General features: G+C 43.0%; 1 protein-coding gene across 2 annotated transcripts in view; it reads left to right on the top strand.

Moving 5' to 3' along the window:
* The window catches only part of stat4 (signal transducer and activator of transcription 4), a 32,276-nt gene extending 9,192 nt beyond the window's left edge, over positions 1-23,084 (top strand). The window contains exons 8-23 of one of the 2 annotated variants that reach the window (XM_029675730.2): positions 92-250; positions 507-599; positions 10,226-10,285; positions 10,511-10,531; positions 14,202-14,295; positions 14,607-14,648; positions 16,032-16,115; positions 16,590-16,688; positions 16,788-16,923; positions 17,256-17,308; positions 17,647-17,741; positions 18,172-18,308; positions 18,878-19,069; positions 21,183-21,228; positions 21,421-21,519; positions 22,453-23,084. In XM_029675730.2, coding sequence (XP_029531590.2) covers positions 92-250; positions 507-599; positions 10,226-10,285; positions 10,511-10,531; positions 14,202-14,295; positions 14,607-14,648; positions 16,032-16,115; positions 16,590-16,688; positions 16,788-16,923; positions 17,256-17,308; positions 17,647-17,741; positions 18,172-18,308; positions 18,878-19,069; positions 21,183-21,228; positions 21,421-21,519; positions 22,453-22,456 — 1,414 coding nt within the window. In that variant the 3' untranslated portion in view covers positions 22,457-23,084. Of the gene's footprint in view, positions 1-91; positions 251-506; positions 600-10,225; positions 10,286-10,510; positions 10,532-14,201; positions 14,296-14,603; positions 14,649-16,031; positions 16,116-16,589; positions 16,689-16,787; positions 16,924-17,255; positions 17,309-17,646; positions 17,742-18,171; positions 18,309-18,877; positions 19,070-21,182; positions 21,229-21,420; positions 21,520-22,452 lie in introns of both variants that reach the window. The other variant, XM_029675644.2, reaches the window with a different exon arrangement.
* Positions 23,085-26,707: the final 3,623 nt, after the last annotated feature.

Genomic DNA, 26,707 nt, shown 5'->3' with positions numbered 1-26,707 from the left:
TTACTCAATCTTATAACTATATTCCAATATAACGTAGGATTTTAGGTCAACCTCAATTCATGCACACCCCATCACCCTCTCTCTCTCATAGGTTTACTCTGACAGCCCAAAGTCTGTTCCAGATGAAGCGTCAGCTGGACAAACTGGGGGAGCTTATATTAAAGGTGACGTATGAGAGTGACCCCATCCCACTGCAGAGACCGCAGATGGAGGAGCAGGTCAAATACCTCATCTACCACCTCATCAAAAGGTACTGACCTCAACAAAGCCGAACACCTACTCTAACCAAGTGCATGAAATATCCATATCACAAAGTGATTTTCCAAAGAACTGGAAGCATATGGAACCATGAGTGGGAAGTAATGGGAAGTCTAGATAACAGGGAAATGAACTTGTGGCTGTTATGTTGCCGCCATCCAAATCTAGGTGGCATACACAACTGCTATTATGCTATTGTAGTTCTCTTGTAGGCCATCGTTGTGTCATCCTTTGTACAATGTCCACAGCTCCTTTGTGGTGGAGAAGCAGCCATGTATGCCAACCCACCCCCAGAAACCTCTCATCATCAAGACCGGGGTGCAGTTCACCACCAAAGTCAGGTACTGTATGTGTATTAAGATGTAACACAACTCAATACTTGGTGCTTATCAATCCATTGTGTGTGTACATCTTAAATATACACTCACCAGAGAGTTTATTAGGTACACCCATCTAGTACCGGGGTCTAGTACTTTTGCCTCCAGAACAGCCTGCATTCTTCGGGGTATTTTACAATGTTCGGAAACGTTCCATAAGGATGTTGGTCCATGCTGACGTGATGGCATCATGCAGTTGCTGCAGATTGGATGGCCGTACATTCATGTTGCGAACAGCCAGTTCCAACTCATTCCAAATATGTTCTATTGGGTTGAGGTCTGGGACTGTGCAAGCCACTCAAGTAAACTGAACTCGCTGTCATGTTCCAGGCAATGTTTTTCCACTCCTGAATTGTCAAGTGTTGGTGATCGTGTGCCCACTGGAGCCGCTTCTTTTTGTTTTTAGCTGATAGGAGTGAACCTGGTGTGGTCATCTGCTGCAACAGCCTATCCGTGACAAGGACCAACGAGTTGTGCCTTCCAAGATGCCATTCTGCACACCACTGTTGTACTGCACCGTTATCTGTCTCTTTGTGGCCAGCCTGTTAGCTTGCACGAACCTTATCGGTAAACCCTAGACACTGTTGTGTGTGAAAAGCCCAGGATGGCGGCCGTTTCAAATCAAATCCAATTTTATTGGTCACATACACGTGATTAGCGGATGTTATTGCTTGTGCCTCTAGCTCCAACAGTGCATTAATATCGAACAAGTAATATCTAACAAATTACACAACATATACTTAAGACTATATACATATGGACGAGCGATGTCAGAGCGGAACGGGCTAAGATACAGTAGAATAGTATAGAACACAGTATATACATATGAGATGAGTAATGCAAGATATGTAAACATTATTAAGTGAATGAGATACTGTAGAATAGTATAGAACACAGTATATACATATGAGATGAGTAATGCAAGATATGTAAACATTATTAAGTGAATGAGATACTGTAGAATAGTATAGAACACAGTATATACATATGAGATGAGTAATGCAAGATATGTAAACATTATTAAGTGAATGAGATACTGTAGAATAGTATAGAACACAGTATATACATATGAGATGAGTAATGCAAGATATGTAAACATTATTAAGTGAATGAGATACTGTAGAATAGTATAGAATACAGTATATACATATGAGATGAGTAATGCCAGATATGTAAACATTATTAAAGTGACTAGTGTTCCATTCCTTAAAGTGGCCAGTGATTCCTAGTCTATGCCTATAGACAGCAGCCTCTAATGTGCTAGTGATGGGTATTTAACAGTCTGATGGCCTTGAGATAGAAGCTCTTTTTCAGTCTCTCGGTCCCAGCTTTGATGCACCTGTACTGACCTCGCCTTCAGGATGATAGTGGGGTGAACAGGCAGTGGCTTGGGTGGTTGATGTCCTTGATCATCTTTTTGGACTTCCTGTGACATCGAGTGCTGTAGGTTTCCTGGAGGGCAGGTAGTTTGCCGCCGGTAATGCGTTGAGCAGACCACACCACCCTCTGGAGAGCCATGCGGTTGTGGGTGGCGCAGTTGCCGTACCAGGCGGTGATACAGCCCATCAGGATGTTTTCAATTGTGCATCTGTAAAAATGTGTGAGGGGTTTAGGTGACAAGCCAAATTTCCTCCTGAGGTTGAAGAGATTCTGTTGCGCCTTCTTCACCTCACTGTCTGTGTGGGTGGTCCATTTCAGTTTGTCAGTGATGTGTACGCCAAGGAACTTGAAGCTTTCCGCCTTCTCCACTGATGCCCCGTCGATGTTGATAGGGGGGTGCACCATATGCTGTTTCCTGAAGTCTACGAACATCTCCTTTGTTTTCTTTACGTTGTGTGAGAGTTTGTTTCCCAGGCACCACACTCCCAGAGCCCTCACTTCCTCCCTGTAGGCTGTCTTGTCATCGTTGGTAATCAAGCCTACTACTGTTGTGTCATCTGCAAACTTGATGATTGAGTTTGAGGCGTGCTTGACCACGCAGCCATGGGTGAACAGTACAGGAGGGGGCTGTGCACTAACCCTTGTGGGGCCCCAGTGTTGAGGATCAGCAGAGTGGAGGAGATGTTTCCTACCTTCACCACCTGGGGGCGGCCCGTCAGGAAGTCCAGGACCCAGTTGCACAGGGCGGGGTTCAGACCCAGGGCCTCGAGCTTTATGATAATCTTGGAGGGTACTATGGTGTTGAATGCTGAGTAATAGTCCATAAACAGCATTCTAACATAGGTATTGTAAAGAACACAATGGGAGACAGAGAGCTGGTTTCAAGCGCAGGGCGCAGCAGGTGTTTATTGTAAAGGACCACAGGAGGAGGCAGGTTGCTGGGTTTCAGAGGCAGGCAGAAGGTCATACACAGGGGGTCCAAAAAGGCAACAGTACAGGCAGGGAAAAGGTCATGTCGTCCAGGAGATCAGGCAATAGATAGGTAACAGGAAATCTGATAGGCTAATGTACAGAAAGGGAATAGGCAAAAGGCGTCGTTAGTGAGGCAGTCAAACTATCATACACGGGGGGAGTAAATTACGGAAAACCAGAGCTCCGAATAGAAGTGTGTCACAAAACAAACAATACCTCACAATGATGGGGTGCAAATAACTGAACTAAATAGGTTGTGATATTGACATACAGGTGTGTGATCAGAATTCAGGTGATTGGGCCTCATCGGTGGCACTGTGTTATCCTCAAAGCGTGCACAGAATGTGTTTAGCCTGTCCGAAGCAAGACGTCGGTCTCAGTGACGTGGCTGGTAAATGGTTAAATGCAGTGGTGCGCGCTTTCAGTTTCGCACGAATGCTTCCATCTATCCACGGTTTCTGGTTACGTTTTAATAGTCACAGTGCGTACTACATCTCCTATACACTTCCTTATGAACTCAGGCACATATCCGTGTTTGCGTCTAGATTATTTTCGCAAGCTACCCGGAACATATCCCAGTCCTCATGATCAAAACAATCCTGAAGCATGGATTTTGATTGGTCAGACCAGTGTTGAATAGTATGAAGCACGGGCACTTCCTGTTTGAGTTTCGGCCTATAACGGGAGGAGCAAGTTGGCGTCGTGGTCAGATTTGCCGAAAGGAGGGCGGGGGAGGGCCTTGTAAGCATTCCGGAAGTTTGAATAGCAATGGTCGAGAGTCTTAGTAGCGCGAGTAGGACAGTCAATATTTTGATAGAACTTCTGTAGCCTAGTCCTCAGATTTGCTTTGTTAAAATCCCCAGATAAAATAAATGCAGCCTCAGGATATGTGGTTTCCAGTTTGCATATAGTCCAGTAAAGTTCTTCACGGGCCATCGAGGTTTCGGATTGAGGTGAGATTAAACGGCCGTGGTGATGACGGAGGAGGATTCTCTTGGTAGACAGAGTATCCCGAGAGAGCCATGTTTCTGTGAAACAAAGTTTTTTTACAGGCCCGATGTTTCTCTGGAAAGAAATCCTTACTCTGAGCTCATCAGCTTTGTTATCCATAGACTCAACGTTAGCGAGTAATATACTCAGAAGCGGTGGGTGGTGTGCGCCTCCTAAGTCGAACCAGCAGGCCACCGTGCCTCTCCTCCACCGGTGATGTTTTGGGTCGGCCTCTGGAATAAGTTCAATTGCTCTGGGGAGAGTGAACAAAGGATCTGCTCCAGGGAAGTTATGTTCCTGGTTGTAATGCTGGTAGTTCTGGGGAGTTACCGCTGCTCTAATATCCAATAGTTCTTCCGGCTGTATGTAATGACACAAAACATTTACATTTACATTTACATTTAAGTCATTTAGCAGACGCTCTTATCCAGAGCGACTTACAAATTGGTGCTTTCACCTTATGACATCCAGTGGAACAGCCACTTTACAATAGTGCATCTAAGTCTTTTAAGGGGGAGGGGGTGAGAAGGATTACTTTATCCTATCCTAGGTATTCCTTAAAGAGGTGGGGTTTCAGGTGTCTCCGGAAGGTGGTGATTGACTCCGCTGTCCTGGCGTCGTGAGGGAGTTTGTTCCACCATTGGGGGGCCAGAGCAGCGAACAGTTTTGACTGGGCTGAGCGGGAACTGTACTTCCTCAGTGGTAGGGAGGCGAGCAGGCCAGAGGTGGATGAACGCAATGCCCTTGTTTGGGTGTAGGGCCTGATCAGAGCCTGGAGGTACTGTGGTGCCGTTCCCCTCACAGCTCCGTAGGCAAGCACCATGGTCTTGTAGCGGATGCGAGCTTCAACTGGAAGCCAGTGGAGAGAGCGGAGGAGCGGGGTGACGTGAGAGAACTTGGGAAGGTTGAACACCAGACGGGCTGCGGCGTTCTGGATGATCTGTAGGGGTTTAATGGCACAGGCAGGGAGCCCAGCCAACAGCGAGTTGCAGTAATCCAGACGGGAGATGACAAGTGCCTGGATTAGGACCTGCGCCGCTTCCTGTGTGAGGCAGGGTCGTACTCTGCGGATGTTGTAGAGCATGAACCTACAGGAACGGGCCACCGCCTTGATGTTAGTTGAGAACGACAGGGTGTTGTCCAGGATCACGCCAAGGTTCTTAGCGCTCTGGGAGGAGGACACGATGGAGTTGTCAACCGTGATGGCGAGATCATGGAACGGGCAGTCCTTCCCCGGGAGGAAGAGCAGCTCCGTCTTGCCGAGGTTCAGCTTGAGGTGGTGATCCGTCATCCACACTGATATGTCTGCCAGACATGCAGAGATGCGATTCGCCACCTGGTCATCAGAGGGGGAAAGGAGAAGATTAATTGTGTGTCGTCTGCATAGCAATGATAGGAGAGACCATGTGAGGTTATGACAGAGCCAAGTGACTTGGTGTATAGCGAGAATAGGAGAGGGCCTAGAACAGAGCCCTGGGGACACCAGTGGTGAGAGCGCGTGGTGAGGAGACAGATTCTCGCCACGCCACCTGGTAGGAGCGACCTGTCAGGTAGGACGCAATCCAAGCATGGGCCGCGCCGGAGATGCCCAACTCGGAGAGGGTGGAGAGGAGGATCTGATGGTTCACAGTATCGAAGGCAGCCGATAGGTCTAGAAGGATGAGAGCAGAGGAGAGAGAGTTAGCTTTAGCAGTGCGGAGTGCCTCCGTGATACAGAGAAGAGCAGTCTCAGTTGAATGACTAGTCTTGAAACCTGACTGATTTGGATCAAGAAGGTCATTCTGAGAGAGATAGCGGGAGAGCTGGCCAAGGACGGCACGTTCAAGAGTTTTGGAGAGAAAAGAAAGAAGGGATACTGGTCTGTAGTTGTTTACATTTACATTTAAGTCATTTAGCAGACGCTCTTATCCAGAGCGACTTACAAACTGGTGCATTCACCTTATGACATCCAGTGGAACAGTAGTGCATCTAAATCTTTTAAGGGGGAGGGGGGGTGATAGGGATTACTTTATCCTCTCCTAGGTATTCCTTAAAGAGGTGGGGTTTCAGGTGTCTCCGGAAGGTGGTGATTGACTCCGCTGTCCTGGCGTCGTGAGGGAGTTTGTTCCACCATTGGGGGGCCAGAGCAGCGAACAGTTTTGACTGGGCTGAGCGGGAACTGTACTTCCTCAGTGGTAGGGAGGCGAGCAGGCCAGAGGTGGATGAACGCAGTGCCCTTGTTTGGGTGTAGGGCCTGATCAGAGCCTGGAGGTACTGAGGTGCCGTTCCCCTCACAGCTCCGTAGGCAAGCACCATGGTCTTGTAGCGGATGCGAGCTTCAACTGGAAGCCAGTGGAGGGAGCGGAGGAGCGGGGTGACGTGAGAGAACTTGGGAAGGTTGAACACCAGACGGGCTGCTGCGTTCTGGATGAGTTGTAGGGGTTTAATGGCACAGGCAGGGAGCCCAGCCAACAGCGAGTTGCAGTAATCCAGACGGGAGATGACAAGTGCCTGGATTAGGACCTGCGCCGCTTCCTGTGTGAGGCAGGGTCGTACTCTGCGGATGTTGTAGAGCATGAACCTACAGGAACGGGCCACCGCCTTGATGTTAGTTGAGAACGACAGGGTGTTGTCCAGGATCACGCCAAGGTTCTTAGCGCTCTGGGAGGAGGACACAATGGAGTTGTCAACCGTGATGGCGAGATCATGGAACGGGCAGTCCTTCCCCGGGAGGAAGAGCAGCTCCGTCTTGCCGAGGTTCAGCTTGAGGTGGTGATCCGTCATCCACACTGATATGTCTGCCAGACATGCAGAGATGCGATTCGCCACCTGGTCATCAGAAGGGGGAAAGGAGAAGATTAATTGTGTGTCGTCTGCATAGCAATGATAGGAGAGACCATGTGAGGTTATGACAGAGCCAAGTGACTTGGTGTATAGCGAGAATAGGAGAGGGCCTAGAACAGAGCCCTGGGGACACCAGTGGTGAGAGCACGTGGTGTGGAGACGGATTCTCGCCACGCCACCTGGTAGGAGCGACCTGTCAGGTAGGACGCAATCAAGCGTGGGCCGCGCCGGAGATGCCCAACTCGGAGAGGGTGGAGAGGAGGATCTGATGGTTCACAGTATCGAAGGCAGCCGATAGGTCTAGAAGGATGAGAGCAGAGGAGAGAGAGTTAGCTTTAGCAGTGCGGAGCGCCTCCGTGATACAGAGAAGAGCAGTCTCAGTTGAATGACTAGTCTTGAAACCTGACTGATTTGGATCAAGAAGGTCATTCTGAGAGAGATAGCGGGAGAGCTGGCCAAGGACGGCACGTTCAAGAGTTTTGGAGAGAAAAGAAAGAAGGGATACTGGTCTGTAGTTGTTGACATCGGAGGGATCGAGTGTAGGTTTTTTCAGAAGGGGTGCAACTCTCGCTCTCTTGAAGACGGAAGGGACGTAGCCAGTGGTCAGGGATGAGTTGATGAGCGAGGTGAGGTAAGGGAGAAGGTCTCCGGAAATGGTCTGGAGAAGAGAGGAGGGGATAGGGTCAAGCGGGCAGGTTGTTGGGCGGCCGGCCGTCACAAGACGCGAGATTTCATCTGGAGAGAGAGGGGAGAAAGAGGTCAGAGCACAGGGTAGGGCAGTGTGAGCAGAACCAGCGGTGTCGTTTGACTTAGCAAACGAGGATCGGATGTCGTCGACCTTCTTTTCAAAATGGTTGACGAAGTCATCTGCAGAGAGGGAGGGGGGGGGGAGGGGGATTCAGGAGGGAGGAGAAGGTGGCAAAGAGCTTCCTAGGGTTAGAGGCAGATGCTTGGAATTTAGAGTGGTAGAAAGTGGCTTTAGCAGCAGAGAGAGAAGAGGAAAATGTAGAGAGGAGGGAGTGAAAGGATGTCAGGTCCGCAGGGAGGCGAGTTTTCCTCCATTTCCGCTCGGCCGCCCGGAGCCTTGTTCGTTGAGCTCGCAATGAGTCGTCGAGCCACGGAGCGGGAGGGGAGGACCGAGCCGGCCTGGAGGATAGGGGACATAGAGAGTCAAAGGATGCAGAAAGGGAGGAGAGGAGGGTTGAGGAGGCAGAATCAGGAGATAGGTTGGAGAAGGTTTGAGCAGAGGGAAGAGATGATAGGATGGAAGAGGAGAGAGTAGCGGGGGAGAGAGAGCGAAGGTTGGGACGGCGCGATACCATCCGAGTAGGGGCAGTGTGGGAAGTGTTGGATGAGAGCGAGAGGGAAAAGGATACAAGGTAGTGGTCGGAGACTTGAAGGGGAGTTGCAATGAGGTTAGTGGAAGAACAGCATCTAGTAAAGATGAGGTTGAGCGTATTGCCTGCCTTGTGAGTAGGGGGGAAGGTGAGAGGGTGAGGTCAAAGAGGAGAGGAGTGGAAAGAAGGAGGCAGAGAGGAATGAGTCAAAGGTAGACGTGGGGAGGTTAAAGTCGCCCAGAACTGTGAGAGGTGAGCCGTCCTCAGGAAAGGAGCTTATCAAGGCATCAAGCTCATTGATGAACTCTCCGAGGGAACCTGGAGGGCGATAAATGATAAGGATGTTAAGCTTGAAAGGGCTGGTAACTGTGACAGCATGGAATTCAAAGGAGGCGATAGACAGATGGGTAAGGGGAGAAAGAGAGAATGACCACTTGGGAGAGATGAGGATCCCGGTGCCACCACCCCGCTGACCAGAAGCTCTCGGGGTGTGTGAGAACACGTGGGCGGACGAAGAGAGAGCAGTAGGAGTAGCGGTGTTGTCTGTGGTGATCCATGTTTCCGTCAGTGCCAAGAAGTCGAGGGACTGGAGGGAGGCATAGGCTGAGATGAACTCTACAAGAGGCTACCGGAGACCTGGAACTCCACGTGGGTCGTGCGCGCTGGGACCACCAGATTAGGGTGGCCGCGGCCACGCGGTGTGGAGCGTTTGTATGGTCTGTGCAGAGAGGAGAGAACAGGGATAGACAGACACATAGTTGACAGGCTAGAGAAGAGGCTACGCTAATGCAAAGGAGATTGGAATGACAAGTGGACTACACGTCTCGAATGTTCAGAAAGTTAAGCTTACGTAGCAAGAATCTAATTGACTAAAATGATTAAAATGATACAGTACTGCTGAGGTAGGCTAGCTGGCAGTGGCTGCGTTGTTGACTTTGTAGGCTAGCTGGCAGTGGCTGCGTTGTTGACACTACACTAATCAAGTCGTTCCGTTGAGTGTAAAGTTTCTACAATGCTGCTATTCGGGGGCTAGCTAGCAGTGTTGATTACGTTACGTTGCGTTAAAAGAACGACAATAGCTGGCTAGCTAACCTAGGAAATCGCTCTAGACTACACAATTATCTTTGAAACAAAGACGGCTATGTAGCTAGCTATGTAGCTAGCTACGATCAAACAAATCACACCGTTGGGACTGTAATGAAATGAAATGAAAATGTGATACTACCTGTGGAGCGAAGCGGAATGCGACCGGAATGCGAAAATTCTATTCAGTAGACGTTGGCTAGCTGTTGGCTAGCTAGGAGTGACTCCTACGTTAAGGACGACAAATAGCTGGCTAGCTAACCTCGGTAAATTAAGATAATCACTCTAAGACTACACACTCTAAACTACACAATTATCTTGGATACGAAGACAGCAAAGACAACTATGTAGCTAGCTAACACTACACTAATCAAGTCGTTCAGTTGAGTGTGATAGTTACTACAGTGCTACGGTAGACGGTGAACGTTTGCTAGCTGGCTAGCTGCTGGGCAGATAGGAGGACGACGAAATACGATAATTACGCAATTATCTTTGATACAAAGACGGCTATGTAGCTAGCTAAGAAGAAATTGCTAAGATTAGACAAATCAAACCGTTGTACTATAATGAAATGTAATGAAAAGTTATACAACCTGCAGACCGAAGCAGACCGAAGCGCGGGTGCGACCGCTCGCTCCAACCTTCCTGTATAACATTTCCTGAGCTAATGATGTAAAAAATATTACATAATAAAACAAAATACTGCAAAGTTTTCTAAGAGCTAGTGGCGATGCTGTCCTCTCCGTCTGCCCCATCTTCTATTTGTTGGTAATCCAACAATTTGTTGGTTTCTGGCACCGATGATCATACCACGCTCGAGGTCCCTTAGGTCACTCGATTTCCCCATTCTAACGTTAAATAGAACAGTAACTGAATGCCTCAATGCCTGTCTGCCTGCTTCATATAGCTAGCCACGGCCAAGTAACTCACTGTCGGTACCTAATACACTGTCAGGTGAGTGTATGTTTTCGCTAAATATTTATGTTTTGACACTTTTCTGTCTAGATTGCTGGTCAAACTTCCAGAGGTGGATTACCAACTAAAAGTGAAGACAATATTTGACAAGTGAGTATTAGTGTAATGTAACACAGCAATATGTGGCGCATTTTCTTCAAAGTGATCTCGCTTTGCAAGCTCTGTTAAACAAACTAACAACACTGTGTGAACATGAATATATTTCAGAAACGGAATGTTTCATAGACATCAAGATATTCTTCATTGACGTTTATAAGCAAGCTAGCACTACATTACTGAGTAATTTATGTACTGTATTATCTTCCCTGTGTGTAGGGACCTCCCCCCTGGCAGAGTGTGAGTATATCCATGCAACCTCCATGTGGGATGTTCTGTGGGGATTTCCTGTTCTTGTTATTTAGGCCAATATTGAACCTTCTCATGTGGCATGTGTGAACATTGTTCTTTGGGAAGGGTGATTGTTCTATGTGGAACCATACTGACCCCAATAACCTTTTGAGCCCTTCAGTAGTTCTTTGTAGTTCAAATAAGGTTTCTTTCCTCTTTTAGTGATAATTAAAATGTAGGGTCATGGCTCAATATAATATTTTGGGGCGTGGTTTTTGCACAGCTTTTTTTGCGCAACAATGAGTGAGAGTGTCATTCTAGTTGATCTAATATGTTATGTTATGCTGTTACATGTTATACAGTGGTGTAAAAAAGTATTTCTGATATTTTTTATACTGAATGTTATCAGATCTTCAACCAAAATCTAATATTAGATAAAGGGAATCTGAGGTTACAAATAACAAAAAAATGCATGCTTATTTTATTGATTTAATTAACAATTACACTCAATAACTGATTGGTTCACCTTTCGCTGCAATAATTGCAACCAAATGCTTCCTGTAGTTGTTGATCAGTCTCACGTCGCTGTGGGGGAATTTTTTGTGGGTTTTCAAACATGAACTGATTGTTTCAAGTCCTGACACAACATCTCAATTGGGATTAGGTCTGGACTTGGAGTAGGTCATTTCAAAACGTCAAATGTGTTGCTTTTTAACAATTTTGATGTATACAGTTGAAGTCAGAAGTTTACATACACTTAGGTTGGAGTCATTATAACTCGTTTTTCCACCACTCCACAAATTTCTTGTTAACAAACTTTAGTTTTGGCAAGTCGGTTAGGACATCTACATTGTGAATGACACAAGTAATTTTTCCAACAATTGTTTACAGACAGATTATTTATCACAATATTTCACTGTATCACAATTCCAGTGGGTTAGAAGTTTACATACACTAAGTTGACTGTGCCTTTAAACAGCTTGGAAAATTCCAGAAAATGATGTCATGGTTTAGAAGCTTCTGATAGACTAATTGACATCATTTGAGTCAATTGGAGGTGTACCTGTGGATGTATTTCAAGGCCTACCTTCAAACTCAGTGCCTCTTTCCTTGACATCATGGGAAAATCTAAATAAATCAGCCAATACCTCAGAAAACAAATTGTAGATCTCCACAAGTCTGGTTCCTCCTTGGGAGCAATTTCCAAATGCCTGAAGGTACCACGTTGATCTGTACAAACAATAGTACGCAAGTATAAACACCATGTGACCACGCAGCCGTCATACCGCTTAGGAAGGAGATGCGTTCTGTCTCCTAGAGATAAATGTACTTTTGTGCGAAAAGTGCTAATCAATCCCAGAACAACAGCAAAGGACCTTGTGAAGATGCTGGAGGAAACAGGTACAAAAGTATATCCACAGTTAAACGAGTCCTATACCGACATAACCTGAAAGGCCGCTCAGCAAGGAAGAAGCCACTGCTCCAAAACCGCCATAAAAAAGACAGACTACGGTTTGCAACTGCACATGGGGACAAAGATCGTACTTTTTGGAGAAATGTCCTATGGTCTGATGAAACAAAAATAGAGCTGTTTGGCCGTAATGACCATCGTTATGTTTGGAGGAAAAAGGGGGTGGCTTGCAAGCCGAAGAACACCATCCCAACCGTGAAGCACGGGGGTGGCAGCATCATGTTGTGGGGGTGCTTTGCTGTAGGAGGGACTGGTGCACTTCACAAACTAGATGGCATCATGAGGAAAGAAAATGTTGTGGATATATTGAAGCAACATCTCAAGACACAAATGGGTCTTCCAAATGGACAATGACCCCAAGCATACTTCCAAAGTTGTGGCAAAATGGCTTAAGGACAGCAAAGACAAGGTATTGGAGTGGCCATCACAGCCCTGACCTCAATCCCATAGAAAGTTTGTGGGCAGAAATGAAACAGCATGTGCGAGCAAGGAGGCCTACAAATCTGACTCAGTTACACCAGCTCTGTCAGGAGGAATGGGCCAAAATTCAACCAACTTTTTGTGGGAAGCTTGTGGAAGGCTACCTGAAACGTTTGACTCAAGTTAAACAATTTAAAGGCAATGCTACCAACTTCTGACCCACTGGGAATGTGATGAAATAAATAAAAGCTGAAATAAGTCATTCTCTCTACTGTTATTCTGACATTTCACATTCTTAAAATAAAGTGGTGATCCTAACTGACCTAAGACAGGGAATTTGGCTAAGATGTATTTGGCTAAGGTGTATGTAAACTTCCGACTTCAACTGTACTTGTTTGTGTGTTTTGGATCATTTTCTTGCTGCATAACCCAGCTGTGCTTCAGCTTCAGCTCACAGACGGATGGCCTGACATTCTCCAGTAAAATTCTCTGATACAGAGCAGAATTCATGGTTCCTTCTATTAAGGCAAGTCATCCAGGTCCTGAGGCAGCAAAGCATCCCCAAGCAATCTTATTATCAGCGCCACGCTTGACTGTTGGCATAAGGTTCTTACTGTGGAATGCAGTGTTTGGTTTTCACCATCTCATCCAAAAACGTTTACTCAAGTTTGCCAAAAAGCAACTGGAAGCACCTGGATGATCATCAAGGATTTTGGAAGAATGTATAACTTTTTGGAAGAGTGAGTTTAAAGCAATTCTGCATAGAAGAGTGGGCCAAGATTCCTCCACGGCGCCGTGAGAGACTGATAAAAAACTACAGGAAGCGTTTGGTTGTAGTCATTGTAGCTAAAGGTGGGACAACCAGTTATTGAGTGTAAGGGGGCAATTACTTTTTCACAGCACTGTATATGACTATGGCCAGTGACGGTGTCTTGTGAAAGGCTCACATATGGCCGTGCGTCAATTGAGAATTGTCGACTAAGACAGTAGTTCTCAATTCTCTTCTCAGGGACCCCCAGCTGTTCCAGAGCTAGCACACCTGATTAAACTTGCTAATAAACACAATAATAAAACTATGGAATTTTAACAATATAATGTGGCTAATTAAACCAGAATTTAAAAAAAATGTTGGTTCTACAAAGAACCTTTGAGATTGAGAAAGTTTTTTTATAGAACCATTCTCCATAAAGGTTATATAAAGAACCATGAAAAAGGGTTCTATATAGCCCCAAAAAGGGTTGTAACCATAGCGGAACCCTTTTTTGGTGCTATATCAAATCTTTATTAATGGTTCTTTATAGAATCTTCGGAAATCGTTCTTTATAGCACATTACATGTTCCATTTAGAACCTTATGAGTATGGTTATTTTCATAGAACCTTCAAAAAAAGGGTTCCATATAGCACCAAAAAGGGTTCCTCTATGCTTACAAGCCAAATAACCTTTATTTGGCGCTATATAGAACTATACTTTGTATAGTGCGTACTTTGTATAGTGCGTACTATACTTTGTTTTTAGTGCGTAGTGAGAACAGTGACAAAGAGAGAAATATGAGATGTGTTTGATTACTTATCAGTTGACACAGTTTAAGTAAGCAGAGTAATCCCCTTTTTAGCTGCCTGAAATCCAACTTGAATTTGAGTTGTTTCTAACCACTGCATGTGTTTGCCATGTACAGTATCTTAGCTCATTTTGTTGTTGTTGCTGTTCTGTGTTTGTATATGTTTGCGCGTGTGTATGCTTAGTTCAGACTAGTAACTACGGCTTTGCCCCGTCCCTCTCCATTCAGAAATCGTCAGTTCTTCATCCTGACTACCACCACCAAAGTAATGGACGTGGAGGAATCATCCAATGGCTGCCTGTCTGTAGAGTTTCGACACTTGGTAACCTCTGACTTTCACTGTCCCCACTAACACACTGACATTTTAATAATAATTCAACCTCAATCTGTTCATTCACCGGTTTAGTGAAACATTTTAGTGGACTCCAACTAATTTGGTTCAATGGGGCTGGCTGGCAACGGTCATACTGGAAATAACAGACAACTGTTTGCAAAGACCCTGTTATATAGTAAACATGTTTTATTAAGATCGCCCTGGCCTAGCTGTACATGACATTGTGTGAACAGTTCATTTGATATTAATGTAAGTACATTTATTATGCATTGATATCATATTTGTATCTTCTTCAGCAGCTGAAAGAGAAGAAATACGTTAATGGAACCAAGGTGAACGAGGTGAGAGGAGTGATATGGAAGTTGAACAAGACTTTTAGTTTTTCCATGAATGATGGTTAAGGGTCAGTGACGCAGGCCTATCTAAGATTACACTCTAGTAAAGTGACCTTTAGAAAAGCTTGACCTTTGGAACATGGCCTTCAGATTTGTTTGCTATGGTAGAACTGCTTTGTCGAGCCAAAGATGGTAGATAAATGAAGATGTCCCACTCAGGCCTTTTACCATTGAAAAAAATGGTCAGTTCCGGTCTGCTTAACGGGGTGGCTCTCCCAATGCTTTAGCAGCTGGGTCTGATCTGCTTAGTTTATTGACTGTAATGTAAGCAGAAAAGATTAGGGAGTAGGATGTCTCACTTCTTCTTCTGTATCTTTGTAACAACTTCAAGAGATATATTCTGGTCAACCAGAGATCATTTGATTAGAAGTCATTGGACACAGAAGTGAATTAAGAGTTTAAAACTTATGATTTATTTAGAGGTAAATCTTTTGTTTTACTTTGTCTGAGGTTGGGGCGGCAGGTAGCCTAGTGGTTAGAGTAGTGGGTCAGTAACTGAACAGTTGCTGGCTCAAATCCCTAGGCTGACAAGGTAAAAATCTGTCGTTCTCCCCCTGAACAACCCATGGTTCCCCAGTAGGCCGTCATTGTAAATAAGAATTTGTTCTTAACTGACTTGCCTAGTTAAATATATAATATCTATAATAACTCAAAAACACTTCCGTTAAGAAAGAGGTAGTTGCTTTCTTAAAACAGTAGAAGGCAACATTGCCAAGGATTTGCAAAATGTTCCCCTTAATTTGAAGTTTTAACTCCTTTTCAGGACAATGGTGCTTTTGCTTGCGTACGTTTTCAGATGGCTCCATAACTTATCACAGATGGAAAACCTTGTTAACTCCCTAGTAAACTCTTAATTGAAAAAACATGTGCTCTTTCTGAGAAAGTTTTATCATAGATTGACTTTTGAATTTTATTTAGCCTTTTTATTCATGTGGCTCAACAAAAGTCAAGACAAAGCTTCATTCACATAATTTAAACACTAGGATACAGGATCCTTATCTTATTACAGAAAATGACTGATGAATACTGCTATCAAACTTCCCCGTGTTTTTCATTGAGATGTGTTCAACTTTTTGGTGTGTCCCTCACTGCACAAAAAATGTTTTTTTTCCCTCTGCTACTGTATTTAATGTGTTCTGAGAAAAAGGGTTTGTGAAATGTGGTGTAGTAGAATGTTTGTAAGAGGAAGAGGAAGGCGTTTAGTAAAGTGTGTGTGTGTGTGTGTGTGTGTGTGTGTGTGTGTGTGTGTGTGTGTGTGTGTGTGTGTGTGTGTGTGTGTGTGTGTGTGTGTATTTGTGTGTGTGTGTATTTGTATTCTGCTGGTTCCAGGGTCCTGTCTCTGTGACGGAGGAGCTCCACTCCCTCAGCTTTGAGGCCCAGTTCAACATACAGGGCATTAACATCGACCTGGAGGTCAGTCAATTTCTACACACTCCTTCATATCTCCTATATAAGACACACACTCTCCCACACACACATTCTGACAATAATCCACACCATCCCACACCTCAAATAACCTCCACACAGTCTTCCTAGCATACATTGTCAGTCATTATTACAGTGCCTTGTAGAAGTATTCATCCCCCTTGGTGTTTTTCCTATTTTGTTGCATTACAACCTGTAAATCAATTTTAATTCCAGGTTGTAAGGGAACAAAATAGGAAAAATGCCAAAGGGGGTGAATACTTTTGCAAGCCACTGCAGTCTTTGTGTAAGCAAATACTGTGTGTGTGTGTGTGTGTGTGTGTGTGTGTGTGTGTGTGTGTGTGTGTGTGTGTGTGTGTGTGTGTGTGTGTGTGTGTGTGTGTGTGTGTGTGTGTGTGCGTGCGTGCGTGCGTGCGTGCGTGCGTGGTATGTGTGCGTGCATATATGTCTCTCTCTCTGCAGACCTGCTCCTTTCCTCTGGTGGTCATCTCCAATGTTAGCCAACTGCCTGGAGGTTGGGCATCTGTCATGTGGTACAACCTGCTGACTGACGAACCCAGGGTGAGCTGAACACACACACACACACACATACTCTACCATTCTTTTAGGTGTTTTATATTTTATCTCACTCTCTTTCCTCTGTGCCGCTCCCTTTTTTAGAACCTGGGCTTCTTTGCCAGTCCTCAGCGGGCCAGTTGGGGCCAGCTCTCTGAGGTACTGAGTTGGCAGTTCTCCACCTTCGCTGGACGGGGCCTCAACAGGGAACAGCTGTGCATGCTAGGAGAGAAACTCTTGGGTACGGTGGCCTAGTGGAACACTTTTCATGGGGGCATAACAGTGTTGGAACAGCATACATACACCATTTATTTGCACAGGTCATGAGGAAAAGCACTCCTGTCCCTTTACAAGTATTTTCAATTATGAGAGAACAGGAATGTGAATTGTCATGAGATTGTTCAACATCGGTCTTTGGCTTCCAACCACCACAATAGTATGGACTCCCCCTATATTATCTAAGGTGGTGTTATTTCTGTTCAAGAATAATTGAATATTCATTCTTAGTGTATGAAATTGTAATGTTTTTGTTGTTGTTGATAATCGTAAATCTATGAATCATCTTCACTGTAGGTCAGCAAGCCTCCCAAAACGAATGTCAGGTATCCTGGTCCAAATTCTGCAAGGTCGGTGCTATTGCTTCTTTATAGTCCTACGACTACAAGTCTTAAACACAAAATGAAGGATGTCATATCTTAGTAACAAATACTCTCCCTTCCCACTTCATGTAGAATCTTTCACAGACCTACTGTACTGTCATTCTCCATCTTGACTTGACTTATTCTCTTCAGCTCCTAGTGGAGTCATTCTTCATCAACAATTCATAATTGCACCAGTTCCCCTGAGGAATTTTTCCAGTGGTCATATTAAATGAATAACTTGAGGCTGTCTTTTTATTGAAAGATGCCATAAAAACTTTGAAGGGTAATTCTCATCTCTTTCCCATTCTGTCTGCTTTTTCCAGGAGAATATTAATGGGAAGAATTTCAGTTTCTGGATGTGGCTGGATTCCATCCTGGAGCTCATCAAGAAGCACCTACTTCCCATCTGGAATGACAAGTGAGATTTAGGGCCGGTCAGAAACAACCCCTATCCCCTTTCCCCTAGGCACTATGCCATGTGTGGACAATTATTAGGGGGACAGATGGAATTATTGCCATGTTGCATCTACAATATTCTCAGATCTACATAAATGCTTAGGCGATAGATGCTAGGGGCTACAAGTTGTCTTGGACACTCCTCTGCTTTGTGTACCCCACTGCTGATCCCTAAGCTACCTTTTGCTAAACTACAGTGTTGGGTTCAGTACAATTTAATGTAATTTGTGAATCATTAGGTTCAGTTCCATTTTGAATGGATTTAATGGACTGGATTGATCTATTCACTGCTCAGGGCTTTAGACCACAGTGTACTGTTAAATCAGTGGGTGTAAAATAAGTAATGTAACGGTGCTGTAACTGATGGTGTGTTTTGGGTGTGCTTCCTTCAGCTGCATCATGGGTTTTGTCAGTAAGGAGACTGAGAGGGCCCGTCTGAAGGACAAGGAGCCTGGGACTTTCCTGCTGCGCTTCAGCGAGAGCCACCTGGGCGGGATCACCTTCACCTGGGTGGAGCAGTCCGATAGTGGTGAGGCCTGATCGGCTGTCGATTACTGTGGTGTCGTGGTGTCATGAAAGAGGGGCGGCAGCGTAGCCTAGTGGTTAGAGCGTTGGACTAGCAACCGGAAGGTTGCAAGTTCAAACCCCCGAGCTGACAAGGTACAAATCTGTCGTTCTGCCCCTGAACAAGCAGTTAACCCACTGTTCCTAGGCTGTCATTGAAAATAAGAATTTGTTCTTAACTGACTTGCCTAGTTAAATAAAGGTAAAATAAAAATAATTATCTTCACTATTTGGAATTTTTGCATCTGCTCTTGAGGCAAAGGGGGACCCCTACATGGAGAGAAAAATTATCCAGAAATGACCTGATTAGACATAAAGGGTCACACCTCCCCACACCCATTAAAATCATATTGTTTGCCCAAAACTAGTGATTTGTTTGGTTTCATAAGATAATAAATTCATATTTTATCTAAACCATGAGGTCAACATTGAAATCCACAAAACAATTAGCATCTAAACTTCCACAGTGTCTTTAACATTGATTCTGTAAACATTTAACTCTGATTGGCGCTTTGGTTGTGTCTGTGTCAACAGGAGAGGCCAAGTTCATCTCGGTGGAGCCGTACACCAAATACCGCCTCAGCGCTCTCCCGTTTGCCGACATTATCCGGGACTACAAGGTCATCGCAGACGGAGAGGTCCCTGAGAACCCACTAAAGTTCCTCTACCCAGACATCCCCAAAGACGAGGCCTTCGGACGACTTTACAACAGCCAGCAGAGCAAAGGCAAGATGTCTGCCAAGACATGTTTATGATGGAGAGGGTTTTGGTTTGTACTGTATATAAAATAATTCTGACCACCTAGGTTCCAGCAACTTCTCTGTGAGTGAGAGTAAGTATGTTATGGGATTGCATCATTTTCTACTCATTGTTTGTTTGTTGGTGATGTGTTTTTACCTGTACTGGGAGTTGGGAGTTGGTGCGCAACATGCAATTATCGCTCATAACCAACCCAGCAAACCAGGAACATTCCCAGAACATTAGCTAAGATTCACATTAAGTTCTAATTCAGGTGTTATCTAACATTAGGATAATAACAACCCAAAAGTATTCTAAGATTGTTTTTGATGAGAAAATGTATTTTTTCTTATTTTTTAATTGAACTATCCTTGGAATGTTCTCCTAACGTTCAATAAAATGTTGCGCACAACATCTTTAACAACCACATCAGAACATTCCCCAAATGTTATCATTCGGTTTCCAGGTAATGTAATAACACAATGTACCAGTAATGTTTTTAGAACATACTGTCGCAGCAAAATGTGAGAACAATAGAATTGGTTCTCAAAAAACATTATGGAAACGTTCTGCTAATGTTGGAGATGTTATTATGAACACCCATAACAACAAGCAGGGAATATTCCCACAATGCTCTCATAGTTATAGTTTCACGTTATGGCATGATTGTTCCAATAATGTTCCCTAAACGCTCTTCTGCAAACGTGTCTGGATTCAATGAAATTGCTTCTGAAAAAACAACATTACTGGAATGTTTCGCTAATATTAATGGAGATGTCATCCGAGACACCTTCCCAGGTATAGGATCTTAAATTGACCAGTTTCTCACAGCAGGAAAATAATCCTGCAGCAAAACGAAATGTGAATTACTTTGTGGATTATAATTAATACATTTTAGTATGGATTGATACATTTTTTCGTTTTGGCAAATCAAGTCTGGCATTTTAAAGTTGAAATTACAAACTTTGGAAGCATTTTTAAACCTCAAATACATTTCAAGTTTTCATTTCCTGTGGCACAGGGACATTTATCCAGCAACTGGGTGGTCAAATTAAGATCCTGTATAGGCCTAACAACCAATTATGTGTATTGATAACAACCAGCAGCCCAGCAAACTGGGAACATTCCCACAACATCAGCTAACATTCCCATTAAATTATAGTTAGGGTTTGAGCTAACATTAGGATGATAATGTCCCACAAACATTGAAAGAATGTTTTTGATCACCAAATATTTTTTTCTAAAAACGTTTTGAAATCCTTGAAATGTTCTCCTAACATTCTCTAAAATGTTCTTTACAATATCTGTAGAAACTACCACAGAACATTCCCCTAAGATTCTCATTAGGTTGCCAGGGAATATAACCCAATGTTCCGGTCATATTCATAGAATATACTACCGCAACAAAATGTGGGAGCAGTAAATTGGTTCTGAAGAAACATTACAGGAACGTTCTGCTAATGTTGATGGATATGTTATTCAAAACACCAACAAGCAGGGAATATTCCTACAATGGTCTCATAAAGTTATAGTGTGACATTATGACATGTTGGTTCTACTAACTTTCCCTGAACATACTTCGGCAAATAAAATGTTGCCGCAATAGAAGTTGTTCAAAGAAACATTCCTGGAATATTCAGTTAATGTTGATGGATTGTCATGTGATTCCGAATAATTTCCATATGTGCTTCCACATGAGTTGTACCACTAATTTCCTCAACAGTAAGATAACACGAACACATGAAAGAAACCTCCATGGTGTAACGTATATGCCGGGAGTCAGAAAGCAAGTGCAGGTGGTGACTTTAATAATAATCGGAACATTGAACAATATAACAATTATGAGTAATGTATAGACATGAAACACATAAACAATACTGACTGGGGAAAGAACCTAAGGGAGTGCCAGATATAGGGGAGGTAATACGTGAGGTAATGGAGTCCAGGTGTGAATGTTTTATACAAACATTGTATAATCATCAGCACAACTGGACAATCAAATGTTCTGGAACTGGGAAGCAGGATTGATATTGCCAACAATTTGAATGGTTGTTTACTAACATGCCCATAATCTCCTATTATTTTTTTAATCTTCTTGCAGTCTTTCCGTACATACCATCTATGCTGATCCCCATCTCAACTTTGCAGTGAGTACTTAAGTTTAAGTTTGTTAAGATCTTATAATCTGTGCATGCCAGGAGTTGAATGCAGACCTGCGCCGAAGATGTGTATCCGAAATATTAGGCTAAGTTAGATATCCTTTGTTTCTATAGTCTAAACCATTCCCTTGACTTATATTTCTCTCTCTTTCTCTCCACTGCTGCCGCCCCCGCCCTTAGAACCACACCTCCCCCCTGCTCCTCCCCAGAACCCCCATGTCCCCTGGGATGTTTGACATGCTCACCCAGCACCTCAGCCCCTTGGAGATTGAGACTGCCGTGAGTACAGTAACCACCCTATCGTAAACAGACACACTGCAGCTAGCCTTGTCCCAAACTGTAGGCCCATCTAATGTAGCCAACTCTTCCATCATTGCAGATACACAGTTGCCTCTCTAAGCCAGTAGGTGCTGGTATACAATAACCTTCGTCTCAATTTTGGTGATAATACAAGAAATGCATTTTCAACTCTGTTACACTTGTATGAGTGGAGGCTCCTCAGAGGAGGAAGGCCCGAACAAAACGGGGCTAAAACCTACCTGAGTTTGCCCAATACAAACTCTTGTCTGCAACTGTTTTGGACTAGTGTTTACACCCTAGATCAGCTAGAGTGTGCAAGGCGGTATTTATTGTGTCACTGTCTACCACCTTGAATACTCCAATTTTGTCTTTCGACCTGTGCACCGACGTTTTAAACTTTAATTAATAGGCTAGGTTGCAGCAACCTCATGATGGGTATAGGGAAATTTGAGCATCATGTAGTAGCCTAAGCCTATTGATGTTACATTGAGCTGGGTGAATGGAATATGAATGACAGTCATCCAATATGCTGTAATAGAAATAAGGCCATGCGCATAAGAAAACTTAAACAGCACTGACCACAACTGACTTGGTGTATGGTGTATAGTAATGATAGAAGAGTTGGCTATAGAAACACATCATTTAGAAGGTTGGGACTAGGCTACACCGCAGCAAGGTATTAAAACACTCTGGAGATGAACTAGGTTCAGAAGCCTCGGGTGACTTTATCTCTGCTCTGGCTTTGATGTTAGATACGACTTTTAAGATGATGTTCCTTTGTAAAATAAACGAGTCATCATGAAGACTCCTTGTAGTAATCCTCTGTGGTGATTGGACTGAACCTGCTGAAACAATCTTTATATTCTAGTTGCATTGGCGTCTGCTATTATGTATATTGTTTGACTTTTACAGATGAGTTCTCCGTACTCCGAGTAACACAAGATGACCTGCAGAGTATGCCAAGTACACAGTCTCTACTGAATTCCTGCACAAGTGTAATTTTCTCTTACATCTGATCACAATACATTGCTCTTCTACCCAACTGTTAGTATTGTCTTTGAGCCCTTTGTCATGAAAACAAAGATATAATATTATGTTTTGAGCATAAAGTAGATATTACATGCAAGGCGGTATTGAATGTGTCCAGAATACATCCAGCTTGTTATGTCTCTTCTCATAAATTGACATCTTTATTACTTCTGTGCAAGCACACTATTGCTTTCTGTTTGTGTCTGTGTGCACAAGTAATGTTAGTATGTTATTATATATATATATACATAGTGTCTTATGCCCCGCTATCAAGAACCAAGTTTTGTACAAATAATACATGTTTATTATCGCTTTAATCACTTTTTGTGTTTTCATTAGTTTACCAATTGGATATTTTTGCACTTAGAGCCCAAGGTGTAATGGTCCCATTTTCATTGACACGCCTTTCCACCAGCAAAAAGGTTAAACAAAATATGATTTCCCCCTTTCAACTGTCTTTACCACTGAGTAATAGTAATACTGTAGGTAATAATAATAAATAATAATTCATGAAACGTTTAAAGTGCTATTCATTACATGATAGTAGGGTTGAATAGTAGGAACCCGGTTACCGAGATTTATCTCCCAAATCCACTCCCTTTCCCGGGATAAATAACTGCAAGAAACCAGTACATTTTTATACAGTTTTATATGAACAGCATGGTGTGAAATGGAACTGTTGAATGATATGTGATGGCAGAAAGTACATCTCAGTATGGAGCACAGTTCACAATGCATGTAGACCTAATCATCTCATCACCTTCACTTTTTTTCTTGTCAAAGGTAGGCCTACATTTGCCGCAGCGTAGTCTATGACACAGTAATATAAAGGCCGAATTTGCCTCAAATTTACCCATCTCCATCTGGCTTTCAGGGGTCACCTTGTTTTTTAATTGTAAAGATTATTATGTGTTTAATTGCAGCTGCAGAGTTTTAAAGCAGCCTGTCACTCAAATATCTTGCTTTAAATCAGTGCATGCCCCAGAAGCTCTCTATCTTACTTTCTCTCCATCAACTCCATTCAAATTGCATCCAAAACAGACAATCCTGTTCAATATTGATATATAGCCCTATATATAGATGTCCTAGCCTACCTCTTTTAGGTAATGAATTCAATGCAGTATTAGCCTTATATTTAGCTAATTAATGATGGTTATGCATAATAAGCTTCTAACTTATGGCCTCTGTCTCTTGCGCAATACGTGAGTACCTGTGCGCTCAGCTGGCCTCTCCTTAAAAAACTCTCCTTTGCTCTTGGAGTCCCATGCAGGAAAGCTAGAATAGCTTGCTGGACCATATTTTATTTTTAGCATTTCTTATACCAATAGACTATTCTAAAAGGCTAGCAAGCTTTTTTTTCTGAATGTTAAATACAGCAGCCAATAGAACTCACGGGTAGTTTTAAAGAAGAGTGAACGCACGATGGCAGTAGGCTATAGGAGTTATTTATTCAGACCCATAACCATTCAATCTTTGTGAAGACAAGTGAAGGCCTTCTGTATCTAATGCTAGTCCTATATTATTCAAGGATGACATTAGAATGATAAGATAAGGACAACTAAACATATTTCATTTAACTGTTGAAAGCGAGGAAGGAAGGAAGGAAGCAACATTAGAGAGAGGAAGAGGAGGTAGGCTAATAGCATTAGGGAAAATATTATCAAAGGTATATACTGTATATGCATCAGCCAACTAATTATACAAATAGGCCCAATCATATTTCAAAATTAAAATCAAATTCACTAGCCTATACTTGTAACTTTGTAGCCCGTATGTGGTTCATCAGAATTGCATGTTCTCTTCTGCTTTATCATGGCTTGAATGATGTGCGTAATTCCAGCCCATATAATACAGTATAATACAATACAGTACAGTACTACAGTTCACACTCAAAAAGATTTTACCTACAGGAGCTAGTTTCATTTATTTACCCAAGAGAGCATATAGCTGGCTACATCTATGGGCTTTTTTTCTGTTGTGCGTAATGTGCTTTAGCCTATATCGTATATGTGTTGGATAACGGCACAATAATTTGATATTTTTTGGGCTTGGGCTCATTAAATGTCGTTCATGTGGGGCTCATAAAATGTAGACTATTTCTTATCAGGCTCAGGTAGCATCAGGTTTGGATTTTCATGCGGATCAAAGCTCTAATCAAATTCAGACTTTTATATGCTTTATAATGGTTTTGAATGATACGGGAAATACCGTATTACCCAGGAGAAAAGTGATTTTATTCTCGGGATGGAACATTTCTAAAGTACCGGGAACATATTCAACTCTACATGATAGTAATGGTCCATGGTCAACACTCACAGTGGATGTTTAAAATACTGCACTGGACAAAGCAATAAAAGTCATCAGATTTTCTCTCCTTGAATAAAGGTCACCTCCTTGGAATATTATTTTTTTCTGGTGCAAAGGTACAGTATTACTGATTAAACACTAGAAATGCATTTGGGATTCCCCCCCCCATGCAGTAATAATGGACTGTGAATGTTATACTGCCTCTACCCACATAATTTGTGGCACAGGTGGTTATGCACGTACCTATGCACCGTACAAAAAAAACAAGTCCTCCAAATTGGAACATTCCAGCACGTTGTACTTGATTGACTGTCTGTATTGTACCATAATCTTGCCATTTAACTTTTCTAATCATGATCTCTTACTTGATCGATTATTTTGCCTTTGAGCTTCTTTGTATGTGTGTAGGAGCCAGCAACAGGCCAAGTGTATTTCCCAGCCAGGGCCTTAATAAAGTTGTACTGTATATACATTTCAGAAAGTGATCAATGTAAAAAAAAATATTTAAAAAACTCAATAATTGTGATTTATGTGGTTGGCCTATTAGGAGATGTTCCTGGAAGAAGAAGAAATACTTGGGATTTGGGCATGTTTTGGTTTATGCTGTTTCCTATATGATGATGCATACACTCTGGATTACTGATGCTATGTATTGGCCAATGAGAGGCTTTAAAGCCATATTGGTACTCCTCGGAAGGAGCAGTCCTCTATAGGAATTCATGGAATTCTACAGTATTTCAATAAATTGTTTCAAAGACAAAATTAGATGTATTTAATTAAGTATGTATTTGTTGTAATGGGGACAGTAACCTTAGTATTCTCTACAAATTCTACTTTAAGCAAAATGTTTATATATATACACTGCTTGAAGTGGATGAAGAAAATACAAAGAAAAAAACAACCGTTTTTTTTCTACCACCATCTTTGAAATGCAAGAGAAAAGTCCCAGTTCTAGCCATCACTCTGGTTGTAATTCCGATGGTGTCCACAAGATGGCAGCAGTGTATGCACAAAGTGTCACGAACGTTGTCAGGGAAATGACCGGACCATGGTGCAGCGTGGTGAGCGTACATTTTTTATTTATTTTGAATGTCGCCAACAAAAACAACAAACAACAAAACGAACGTGAAGTTTACTAGGGCTATACAGGCCACTAACAAAGTCAACTACCCACCACTAAGGTGGAAAAACAGGCTGCCTAAGTATGATTCCCAATCAGAGACAACGATAGACAGCTGTCTCTGATTGAGAACCATACCTGGCCAAAACATAGAAACAGAAAACATAGAAATAAAGAAACTAGAATGCCCACCCTAGTCACACCCTGTCCTAACCAAAATAGAGAATAAAAGCCTCTCTATGGCCAGGGCGTGACATAAAGTTTCAGACGGATAACTTGAAGTATGAGTACAGCAAAGCTGTTATCAAGGCAAAGGGTGGCTATTTGAAGAATCTCAAATATAAAATAGATTTTGATTTGTTTAACACTTTTTTGATACCTACATATTTCCATATGTGTTATTTCATAGTTTTGATGTCTTCACTATTATTCTACAATGCAGAAAATAGTACAAATAATGACAAACCCTTGAATGAGTAGGTGTTCTAAAACGTTTGACCGGTAGTCTAGGCTTTCAAAGAAATCACTATAATGAGACATCGTCGCCTCAGATGAGAACGACCGACTCCCCAGGGTCATGTACTATATACAGAAAACCCTCAAATTGTTGAAATAAGTCAATAAAATCAATGATGAGAGAGTAGCCAGATTAACTGATAACTGAAATAGCAGTAGCGATGGCACTCTTTCGCTCGGTGCAGAGATGTTTTA

The sequence above is a fragment of the Oncorhynchus nerka genome, linkage group LG1 (genome assembly GCF_034236695.1).
Source record: "Oncorhynchus nerka isolate Pitt River linkage group LG1, Oner_Uvic_2.0, whole genome shotgun sequence".
NCBI classification, from domain to species: domain Eukaryota; kingdom Metazoa; phylum Chordata; class Actinopteri; order Salmoniformes; family Salmonidae; genus Oncorhynchus; species Oncorhynchus nerka.
This window is presented reverse-complemented; position numbering and strand designations above follow the sequence as displayed.